At 44.1% G+C, this 12211-nt stretch overlaps 1 protein-coding gene across 1 annotated transcript in view; it reads left to right on the top strand.

Moving 5' to 3' along the window:
- COL20A1 (collagen type XX alpha 1 chain) overlaps positions 1-5856 on the top strand; it is a 52735-nt gene extending 46879 nt beyond the window's left edge. Inside the window, exons 35-40 of the mRNA XM_076352148.1 lie at positions 428-463; positions 1770-1836; positions 2407-2595; positions 3932-4009; positions 4828-4983; positions 5485-5856. Of these exons, the coding sequence (XP_076208263.1) occupies positions 428-463; positions 1770-1836; positions 2407-2595; positions 3932-4009; positions 4828-4983; positions 5485-5498 (540 nt within the window). The 3' untranslated portion in view covers positions 5499-5856. The remainder of the gene's footprint in view (positions 1-427; positions 464-1769; positions 1837-2406; positions 2596-3931; positions 4010-4827; positions 4984-5484) is intronic.
- Positions 5857-12211: the final 6355 nt, after the last annotated feature.

Genomic DNA, 12211 nt, shown 5'->3' with positions numbered 1-12211 from the left:
TAAGATTCTAGAATAAAGTGAGAGAGTCAGTCCTGAGCTGGAGCAGCCAGCGTTGGGCTTGTAGGGGCAACCGCAGGTCTAGATGTCGCAGTTATTTCTTCTTCTCAGATGTTAAAAGCCACCTGCTATGTTGGGAAATCTGTTCTAAGAATGTATCATCTGAGGAATTTCTGCATCCCTGCTGATGGTGCTTTATGCCACTGCTCCAGCTGCAGCTTTATTACTCTTTTTCTTAAAGAAACCAAAATATTCCTATGAGCTTGAAGCTCTTCTAGTCACTGTCACGAGGTCAAGGAAACGACGAGAGTGTGGGAAACAAACTTTGTGTTCAGTGTCCCACTGATGTAACCCACATCCCCATTGATTTTTTGTTTTCTTCTGCTCTTCCTTTCCCTAGACTTTTATTTTTTCTTTTCTCTCCTTTTAGGGGCTGCCGGGTCCAAAAGGAGAAAGAGGAGAGAAAGTGAGTTTTTGTGGTGCTAGGCAGCAACACTGTCCCTGTATCCTACACTCAAAAGAGTGGATGTGGTAACGTGCTTTGCAGGCTATGCTTATGTATATAAACCTTCCTAGTGTCGAATAACTTCACGTACCTATAGCTTGTTGCCTTTGCTTTCACCTGCACTGGCTATGCTGGTGGGATATAAATAATCCTGCAGCAGTCAGGAGCTCGCTAGTATCGACTGTAGTAATGAAGAAGAAATGCCAACTGAAAATCCATTCTTTGCTGAGAAGGAAAAAACAAAAACACTTGACTTGACTGAGTTGCTCTTTTTTAATGTGTTGCATAGAGGGGACTCATTTGTAATAATCCTCTGGCACGTCCCAGCACAGCGCGTTTGATGTCAGGAGATCTGCACTGTCTTTGAAGGTTATTTTATTGTGAGAAGAAATTTTTCCTATCCTGACTTCTGGTTAAAAAGAAACCCTGTGTCTTTCTAGGAGTCTGAGTCTCATTGCCGAGATTGACTTATGTGAATTAGGCTTCAGACGGGAGTGAGCTGCTTTTGACGGACTGCTTTTGTCTCAAGTTAATGCTTCAGTATTACAATTTTTAACACCATTCTCCTTCCTTTCCCACCAGCTTTTCCTTTTCTGTACGTTTTTTTTGCAGTGGAGCTTTCCTTTCTCCCTCCCTTGGGTGTTGTGCCAAGCTTTTGTTTAAGTCTGGGTAATCTGCACAGTGATCCAGCCAGAGATGTATATTTTATAAATGTTTTTGGAAGTATGCAGTGTGTTAGCTATGAATTTTCACAGATAGAGTCAGTGTTTATTTTATTGCTTCTCCCTACTTTACTAAAACTTTCTAAAGAACCCCTCAGATATGATTTATTCAGAATACAGTAACGGTAAGAATCAATATTCATAAAAGATCTAGACAAAGATAGGACGTTGTAATATCTGATCATATTAAATGTTTTACATATCACAGAACATTGAGTTAGAGATTTAGCATCTTTTTTGATAAAAATTTGAGAGTGAAATTTACTCTCCCTTTTTTGGTAGCTTCGGTAATTATTGAGATTCGGTCTGGGCTTTTTGATGTGCAGGAGAAAAGCAATTATTGATGTTTCCCAATTTCAATTTTATGGCTTCAGAGCTTTGTGATAAATAAATAAAGCTGCATTTCACAGTAATTAATATCTCTGAAACTCAAGCTGCCAAAAAGAATGGGCAGAAAGCTATCATACATTATGATATTGATTCTTTTTAAAAGATATTAATACTTCCCTTTTTTTTTTAATTAAAAAAAAAATGTTTCACTTTAGGGGGAACCACAGTCCTTGGCCACAATTTACCAGCTCGTTAGCCAGGCTTGTGAGCGGATGATTCAGAGTGAGTATAACCAGCCCAGCTCACGCCTCTCCAGCAGTGGTGAACAAAACCAGAGGGGAGGCAGCATGAAGCTGTTGGTGATCCAGGGAGCTCCTCCACCCTGTGCCGTGCTGAGCACCACGCAGAGCAAATGTCCCATCACAGGCTCTCAGTGCTGCATTGGTTTTACTGGGTGGCATTAGCACAGAGACCTGTGAAGTATTTCTTTGGAAAACCCTTTGGCACTTTGCAAAGAGTCCTTTATTTCTCAAATGGAAAAGCTTGAAACTAATTTGAAAGAAATTATTCTTTTGGTGGTTTGTGCTGATTCCTCTTGAGACGAGGCATTTTTGGTAAAGCTTCTGTGCTGTGGTGCACGAAGAGAAGCAGAGGTTTGCCCAAGGTCAGGCAGCAAAGTCATGACTCAGCTGCCCCTTTTCCGCTTCAGCTTCTGGCTTTCTCAGTTTGGACTGACAGTCTTTTAGCACTAGCTGATAGTTTAAGTACCTTTTTAGACAACATCCTCTGGTTTTGTCTCTTTTCTGAATTTCCCAGCCAAGGAAACATTCATTTTCTGACTTCCCTTCTTAGCTCATGTGTTGAAATTTGACTCATTCATTCACGAACATGCAAGGAAGCCAGTTCCTGTTTGGGAAGAAAGGTTAAAACCAGGAGAACCAGGACCACCAGGTCCTCCAGGTCCCCCTGGGAGCAACGGAGAAAGAGGAGAAAATGGCATCCCTGGACAGCCTGGCAAAGATGGGTATCCTGGAGAAAGAGGTATGGACAGAAGCGTTCGTAAGCATTTTTGACTGTATCTTTGATACTTTAACTAAACATTTTAGTGCCTCAGGCAGTACTGTAAAGATAACCCATGATATTATCTCGTCTGATTACTATTTTCCTTTTGGACTTCTCTCTTCTAGGAAGAGTAACCCAAGTTAGATAGCTCAAAGAGTAGAGAGAAAACAGATACAGGCCACTCTTTCTGCAAGCTCTGCTTTGAGAGGAAGGCCAGTTTGTAGATTTTGAAGGATGGACAGTTTGATTTTAGAGGGCAGGAGGCTTTTCCTACAGAAAGGCAAAAGAAACAGCCATTTGGATGAACGTGGAGGAGAGGTGGTGGAACGGATCACCTCTGGGCAGAAATGGCAAGTCTTGGAAAACACTGAAGGCGGGCATGAGGCAACTGAAGTAATACTGAAAGTGGAAGTAGGTTTCTGGAGCAGTAGTTCCAATAACAAAAGCCTCACACATGGCTAAAGAAATAGATCAATGTAATCTCAGAAAGTGGCATCAGTTATTGCACATGAGTGAGTGAATGGTGGGAATATGTTTTGCTTGGATTTGCAGACGTTTGTCAGTGGCTCAAGTAATTGTCTGTCAAAATAAAATGAAAAACGTTGGTTTCAGCAGTGTCCTAACACCTCTAAGTAACTAGAGACCTTCTGTTTAACTCCTTGCTCTGGCACTGTTCAGTCTTAGCTGGTATCTGCAGAGCTTATAAAAATGTCACTTAAGAGAAAAGGAAAGTAACAACCTGCAGATGTTTCCAGCCTGTCAAGCGAGGAGATGGGAGAAGACAGATGAAGAACTCACTGAAAAACAATCTTAAGGACATGGCTGATCAAAATATTTTCATCTTAAAAATATGAAAAATGGTATTTTGTCAAAATGCACCTGTTTCACTCAGATGTACTGGTTTTGTGAGCAATTTCATGCAAAACCAGCAAGCCTGACTTACTAGCACCTGGTCGAAGAGACGGTTCACCTTTGTGATTTGTCTGATCCATGTGAAGAGCGTGGGAGTGGACCTCACACTCGGGCCAGTGCGCCAACACCAGCGCTATGAATTTCTCTGTGAAAAATCCCCATTTTCACCCATATCAGGCTGCAAATCGATGCTGGTTGGAGCCCTGTTGGTCATGGGCAACTGGCCACTCTGGAAAAGAGAATAGGTACCCAGACAGAATTAAAGGAAATGGATATTTCTCTGTGTTGCCAAGTGCTGCGACTCTACTTCACTTCAACATCTAAGAGCGGCCTGGTGGGAGCATTAATTCAGGGTGAAATTCAAAATTTAGTGAAGTGACACTTATCTCTTCCTTGTGATTAGGTGCCCCAGGGCCCAAGGGAGAAAAAGGGATGCCTGGAGCCAGTGAGGAAGGGATCCAAGGACCCAGAGGCAGAACAGGTAGAGTGAATACAACCTCTTTGTATTGACCCAGTGAGGCCATCCAGAGCTGAGCAGCTGCCAGATTCAAAGCATCGTTCAGCCTTAGGACCACTGTGGTGGGGCAGACTGACCTTCCCACTGCAGCACTGTCGGCAGCATCCCGGATGGTTCCTCTCTGCTAAGATGTTAGAGATTGCTCCAGGCAGCCTCCTCCCCCTGGTACCCATTCCCAGGTAATGATGTATTTTAAGGACCTGAGACATATCCAGGGAGTTTTAGTTTCGCTGCCTTTCTGCATGCAAGACCAGATGCTCAGGGGATAGAAATGCTGAAAATTCAGCTCATGAAACACAAGGGTTTTTGAGTAATCTGTTAGGATTTGGTGTACTCCTCCATCCTGATCCCTGTTACGTGGAATCAGTGGGAGGTTTGCCACTGACGTAACAAACCAGGCACTGTCAAGAGAGTGTGGTCAAACATATTCTTCTGTGTTTAAATTTTTATAGTTGAGATGTAAAGACACAAAAAACAATGACTCTGGGATGGATCCTGGGGTTAGGGTGATTTTCTGCATTGACACGTAGGTGGACTTTGGATTCTCATAATCAGGCTCTACTTTTAGCCAATCTGGGCACCCTTAAGGTCAAGAATAAGCCCTCTAGTTACTGGGATTCAGAAGAGGTTTTCCAACTGCCAAGTCCTATTTTTCCACCAAAATGAGGAAACGATACTCAGAAAATTAACCACCATGTAAGATGGAGAAAATATAGAAGAGGTAGTACACTGAAGCAGCTAAAGTAGATGTGCTACAGCTTACAGTGCTTCTCCTTCTTCAGGCCCACCAGGAGAAGTTGTGCTGGGGAAACCAGGTCCAAAGGGTTACCCTGGGAATGCTGGTCCTCAAGGTTTTCCCGGTGTCAGAGGGCAGCCTGGGCAGTCTGGATATCCAGGGGGCTGTGATATCTCTGGATGTTATGGGGCAGGTAGAAGAGGTAAGTCCTGACTATCTCAGTGCAAAAGTTGTGATTTTAGAACTGGTCTCTCTGGTTACTTCTTTTAAGCTAGGCAGAGACCTCTGTTCATCCTTTAGGCACTGTCAGTCTTGCAAGAGCCTCCTTTGCAAAGCAATCAGGATGATTCACGTGCAATTCATATGGATAAAAGCCAGTTCAGTTGACTGCTCCTCAGCCATCCTTCATAGACTAACACATAACTGCAGCAGTAGTTGAGCAGGTGGAGTGATCATGGGTGTATCTTCAGTTCTTAATGTCCCCGGCAACGTTTCCATGGTGTGTAAAGAGGAACAATATCTCAGTTCCTACACATACATTTCATGGAGGCTCAGTTGTACAAAGTCCTGGGAAATGAAGAAAATCACTGGCACCAAACAAAAGATTTACAAGGGGAAAGAATTAATTCTACACCATTCCTTCTCAGTACTTGAGACTGATTTATTCGTTTGCTCAGTGGCCTCATCTCCTTTCCACACACAGATTTTATCCCCTGATGGCTGGTGTGGAGGCAGCTGAAGACATTGCTTTGCCCTGGAAATCTCTGGGTGAAAGCTCCACACGCTCCAAGAGAAGCAGCAACCTGAACACCAAATGTGTTGTTTGTGGTTTGTTTTTTTTTTTAATGTCCCATCATTTCTATATGGACAAGTCAATCAAACACTAAAGCCGCCAAACCAGCCTGTGTTCAGGTGAGTCATCCGTCTGTTTTTCAGCACTGGACAACTGCAGTGTTCAAACTCGCATTGCATGTCCCACAGGAAGACAAAGACACGGTCAGAGGTGCAGGCTGACAGACTTGTAAGAAAAAGAAATAATGTATTGAAATGCTCAGAAATAACAGATAATTTTTGCCCATTTGTCTGCTTGTGGTTTATTTTTGTCACTTGCACCTCATGCCCAAAGATGCAAATCCACTGGGTCAAAACTGCATTTTCTGTTGGTTGACAAGGTAACAAAGTCTAGCACCATTTTGACTGTTTCTGCTTTTGGCAGAACGCTGATGGCTTCCTTGCAGGGGTGTTATGTACACAGGCACCGCAGACAGCGTGGTAACCTTCCCGTGATGTGACAAACCCCACCGTTTAGCCTCGTTCTCTGGGGCTTGGTAACTGTCAAGCAAAGCCTTAGATCAGACAGAGCACAGCTGTGTACCGAGAGGAGCTGGAGATTAACCTACTGGCTTTTCCATCTCTGCCTCCTGCAGTCTGAGGAGCTACGTTACGTTTTATCAGGTAGAATATTGAATAGCTCCGAGTCTGAGTTTTATATATATGACATGGAGGTAATTGTCATGTTACACCCCTTTCCTTGAGTGAGCCGTAGTCTAATATGTATCCACAACAAACTGTACAGACACTGATAAAAATGTACCTCCTCCTTTGCAAGCACTGTTTTAGGCTGTGCTCGGTTACACTCCTTGTAAACTGCCCCTGCTTCAGAATCAATTGTGTCTGAACTGTGGTTTAAACCTGGAGCACCAAAATATTTCATTTTTTGCAAAAGTGGAATGAAGCAAAAAGTACCAGCACAGATTTTTTTCAAAGATGTGAAGAGGCAAAAAATGGAGCATCATGCATATTCCTGTGCACTTAGTTTGGATGTGCAGTTTCTGCAGCTACAGGCAGACTGGTAGCTGGGTATTCATATGCCTATAGCCAACTTTTGAAAACTTAACAGCACGTGCATCCACATTTAGAAACTAGATTGTCACATAAATACCAAAGAGGTCTACCTTAAGAAAATTAGGTTGTTTAGACATGGAATCCAAATATTATTTCCTCTTGTCTTTATGGAAAAAATCCTCTAGAACTAAAAATTTTTGCTAAAGGAACATTTGAACATCTCAGACTTGTATGGGAGTCATCCTACAACAAAAGTCACGTAAAAATATGATTACTGCATCCTGTAAGTATTTAAAGTAGTCCTTGGCTTAACGTATGTTCATTCTCTAGAAACTCCCAAGAATTAATGTTTTCAGTATGACATACATTCCCTTTGGAAAATGTAGGAAAATGCATAGAAATACCACACTGATAGAAATAACATTTCTGTTCACTTTGGAGCTTTCCAGAGTTGCCTTGACATATAAAATAGAAATCTTTCTAGCTTAGATGAAGTGTTGCCGCAGACAAAGCTCCAGCCAGAAGAAAAAGGAGAGGTCAGAGGAGCTGAAGTATACAGCACATTTGGAACATGGTGTTTGGAAGAGATGCATTCGTTGGGACAGGGACCCTGCGTACCTGTTGTGGAGTTGTAGATGTTTCTGTTTACACAGGTCAAAGAGCTTTTGATCTGTGTTTTCCCTATTCTCTGAAACATGAAGGCATTCTGAAAATAAACCTACCAAACCTGCATTAAGTTGCATTCAGAATGGCTCTGCATTTAGCACTGGATATAAAACCCAATACTTGTGACAGCTGGCAGTCACAAATGATGCAAAGCAGTGGGCGGGAAAAGCAAGGAGGTAAAAGGGGTACCCTGCACAGCAGAACCTAAATTGTTCCCATGAAATGCTCACAGACTGGGGAAGGTAAGCATTTCAGTGTGGAACATCTGCATTTCGCAGGTAATTCTGCTTCCTTTCTGATTTAAATTAGCGCAGTCAAATTCCAAGTTCTGAACTTGCTGTTCTGTCTCTTCAAATCTAGTAACTGCAGGTGAGTTGACACAGAGCTCCTTTATTTTTCTTTATCGACTGTTTTTGAAAGTTACTAACATCGTTTTACTGCCTGCCTTGGGATTTAATCTATTTGGTAGAATTTCAAGTGACATTTGCTTTCGTCTGATTATTTCAGATACAACATGAAGGGCCAGACTTCAACAAAATTGGGTCCCAGAAGGGCTACTGATTAGGAGACAAACAACTTGTCCATTTATGTTCCTAAACTTTGTCCCACAAGTGGTTTTCTTTACTTGAAATTATAGATATTTAGTCCACCTAGTATCACAGAGCATATGTGCAAGTGCTTTGTAACCCAATTCCTTGAAGCCTAGGAGCATTTCTGCTGAGAGATTTTAGGCACTGAGGGTGTCCTAATCCAGCAATGAACGTTGCATGCAATTAAACAGCAAAAAGAAAAGATTTCAGTGGTTGGAGAAACACAACAGCCCTCAAGGTGGAGGTGCAGGGAGGCTCAGGAGACCCTGCCCAGCCCAAACTGCAGTTCCCTCTTCTGTCAGTGAGTACAGAAACCAGCCATTTGTGAATATTGATGTCCCACGCTCTTTGCTGGAGCACAACCTGTTGTTTTCCCTCTTGTGCTGTTCTTTAGCATGCTTTGTACTTTTCTGGCCCAATTTATCACTTTTAATGCAAACTGTAGTTAAGAACAGTGTTATTCCTTAGCAATGCGGTTTAAAAAATTCTCTTGCAGATCTTTCCTTAGTAGGGACTCTGTTCTCCAAGCTTTAATTGCTACAAATAAAAGTTTGGATATTAGGTTTTCTGGATTTAAACCTGTTTTCTGGATAAACCTGAATTAACCTCAGTGCAAAAATTTAACATGTCCTTGTGAAATCTCACAAGTTCCTCCCATTTCTTCACCTTTGCAGAGTAATGCCTGTTGACCTCCCCTTCTGTTCAGTCCTTATGAAAATCCCTTGTCCTGATTTGCTCATTCTTATTACTGCCCTTAAGTAATCTGTGTCATAGAGACTTTCTTTTTCACACGGTGTGTAGTGTGACATCGTATCTCCAGTTTCTTTAAAGCTTCTATCCTCCAGTCCTTAAATTGCGATAAATTTGGATTTTTAGCCCTGCTGCAGAGTTTGACCTAGCTCGTGCAGCTAGATTCTGGCAGAGGTTGAGGACCTTTCAGAGACAGATTTTTTTTTTTTTTGCTACAGGCATCATTTTAAGGTATTAAATTGGTCTCAGGGGTAAGATACAATAAGCACAGAGGACTAACCAGCAACACTGCTAACAAGCAGCTCTGAAAAGGCTTTCTCCAGGGCTCAGCAGCTTGGCTTGACCAGATTTAAAGGGCTGGAAACAAAAAAGGCTTAGGATGAAAGATGTGCAGCGGGGGAGAGCCCATAGGGGCTATCAAGGCAGGTGGGGCTGTTATAGGGGGATTTTCCTAAGCACTATATGTGAATTTTACATCTCTCACATGCATCTTTCTGCCTATCTGTCTCTACACAAGAGGATTTCCTCAAGTGCAGTTTCTTGATAAATGTCTAAAGAGGAACTTATCCAAAAGGGAGGTGATACACGCTATGAGGATTAGCTCACTGGAGAATGAGATGATATGGTGGAAAACAGTCCTGAAAACAGCTGGGGCAACGGGGATTACATAGATCATCCTACCAGCCAGCTGCAGATAAAATACCCTGTGTGCCCTATGGCTGGGAAGATGACCCAGAAAGAGCGAGCGTTAGGGAACCAGAAGAAAGAGGATGTAGGGAAAAACAGAAAAATGATGGTAACTGAGGTTATTACAGTTAGGTTTCTATCCTTTTCATCTTCTTCATTCATGGCCAATAGAGCCGTACTGATGGGAAAGCATGAAATACTATGATGAGGATACGATCTCTCCTCCACAAGTAAAACAGAAAAGATCAGCATCTGTGTCTGCTTTTTGTGATGCCTTTGGGGTCTCTGAGCTTACTTTTGCACTCCCAGATCCTGAAAACCAGTTACTTTGCTCTGGGTCTCTTCCAAGGCAGTTTTAGAGCTCCTGCTGTATCCTAGTCTTGCTTCCTCATTCTTCTTCTGATGTCAGCTTGTTCAGTCAAGTCCCAGGAATAGTTCTGAGCTGGGAACATTGCAAATGTTAACGGCCTGGCTGCATACATTTTCCTGGAGTCTTTCATATGCTAAAAAACTCTCTCTTTGTGTTTCATGGGTTTGGAAGAACAGAATTATTCATTATTCTACAGTTATAGTGTGGTTCATGTCCCAGTTTTATTCCAGTTGTTGATCATTGAATCCTATGGGATAGCATCCCCCTTAACAACCTCCAAGATGGAATAACCTGTCTAAGAAAGAGCAGTAGGTGTTGATTCCTATTTTCTCCCCTTAGATTTTACAAGGAGGCACATCAGAAGCAGAAGGCAAGACTTTATTTGAACTTTAAACTGGGGAACTATTAATGCCACGTGAGAAGAAATGGAGTTGCCACTGTCTGAAAAATGTTATGCTGTTAGCCAAACAGAGGATGCCAGTGACCTGCATTATCCGAGCTTCTTCCCAAATGCCAGTAACGTCTTTGTAACCGGTTTCAGCTGTCACTTCTCATCTTGTCCTGCCAAACCCTGTGATCCCCCAGTGGCGCTGACTCTTCAGGGGCACAACCACATCCTTAGCGCTCCTAATCACACCCGATGCTTTTGATGTGCTGATGGAGCAGATGTGTGTGGCACTTTCCTCCTCTTCCTGCGTGGCAGGGCAGTTCTGTCAGGGGCTGCACTGCAGTTTCATGGCCTTGCCAGGCAGTCCTGCTCCGTTGCTGTCACTGTGCCACGCTCCCCTTGAGACGCTGCCGTTCACACTGTGTGCACTGGCAATAACTTTTTGCAGAAAAGGTGAAGATTTGAGATGGGCCCTTTGCTGTGAACAAAGTACAGCCTATGCCTGCCCCTACTGAATTTCCCAATATGCCACCTTAAACATTTGGCTCTTAAATCTGTACTTAAACCTCTCCTCTGTGGGTCCCCACCCCTGGTCTGCTTTGGCCATTGCTCTGCTGCTGCCCGAGCCCACGTTCACTGGGAGACGTGAGCAGAGACTTGAGCTGCTGCTGACTCTCCAGCCTAGCTTGGAAAGTGCATGTAGTTTTATTGCTAAAAATGTGCATGCACAGTCAAGCCTCCCACCTGCTCTGTTGCTATTGATGCTCATGGGCTTGGGAGAAGGAGGGGGAGAAGGTTGTAGTGGGAGCTCTGAACAGCCATCGTGGGCACGGCTGCAGTCTGGTGATATGATGCCCCTGACCCAGCAATGCCCATGGTCAGAAATCATCCCACCTTCATGATCATTTTATTGGTGCACTCGAAATGCGAAAAGGCGCTGGAGAGGGTTCAGGCCACCTCCATGAGCCCAGCCTGTCTGCACCACAAACCATAACCTGTCCCCCTCTGTGGAGTGCAGCCACTGCGATGCAGACTGCAGCTGCGTTGGTACATTTATGCACTAGACCTTGAAGATGTTTGACTGTTTGTTTTCCTTTCATTGCTATAAGCACTCACTGACTGTGAAAAGGGGTAAATTAGCATCTCCAAAGACTAGGTCTCTCTCTATTCTGAAAACAAGCAAAGAGGCAGCAGCAGCTCAGGCTCCCTCATCCTCCCTCCCTGTGCCATGCCAGCACAGCTCTTCGTGGAACTGGCCCAAGCCACGGCTACTCTATGTTTTTGTGAGCCATACAGATTTTAAGCTCTTGGCTGAGTCTGTGAACACGGAGGTCAGTTGTAGCTTCTTAGATGAGGCCAAACAGGCTGAGCGCTGCATTGATTTTTAGCCTGTATTGCTTGGACTGAGTGCAGTAACTTGTATTTCAAAGAAGTCTCTTTAAACCATATTGTTTCATTTCCAGCATTACTGTCACAAGTCTGTGCAGCTCTCTGCTGCTCACTGAGCCATGTGGCATGAGCAAGCCACATCGGCCAGGCTACCACGTAGGGGTGCCACATATCTCACCTGGGGTCTCACCTACCCCAGGCTCTGGCTTCTACCAGGACCTTCTGTGCTGGCCTCCAGGCAGCTGCCTGCCTCTCCCACTGTGCGTTCTCCAAAGCTCTGGGCTAGCCAGAGCTGCCTAGCAGCAAACTTCATGGTGGCCAGACAGTCTTGTGCGTGCTGATCCCAGCTGCGGGGTGCAGAGGAGATGCTGGGTGAAGCCCAGAGCCCCTCAGCTGCCAGCCTGGGCTTTGAGACATGCAGTCACGGCAGGTCCCAGGGGAAGCCTTTATTTTTAGACTATGTCTGCCTTTCCTCGCACACTGTGGTAAACTGTTTATAAGCCCTTCTGCCTATAAGACCTCTGAAGTAAGCAGGGAGACACTGGGCTGGGTGCTGCTGTGCTGATCCCACCTGGCACCCAGCAATCAGCAATGAGGATGGGAACGGTGGGTTTGTAAGTACCAAACAGAGGGGATGCTGAGCTGGACGGACTTATGGTCTGTCCAAGTGTGGTCGCTCCTGCGATTGCAAATGCATACAGAGAAAAGGTAGAAGATAAATGAAGCCCATGCTTACCCCCGTCTT

This window comes from Aptenodytes patagonicus, chromosome 14 (genome assembly GCF_965638725.1).
Source record: "Aptenodytes patagonicus chromosome 14, bAptPat1.pri.cur, whole genome shotgun sequence".
NCBI lineage: Eukaryota > Metazoa > Chordata > Aves > Sphenisciformes > Spheniscidae > Aptenodytes > Aptenodytes patagonicus.
The sequence above is the reverse complement of the archived record's forward strand: the minus strand, read 5'-3'. Positions and strand labels throughout refer to the sequence as shown.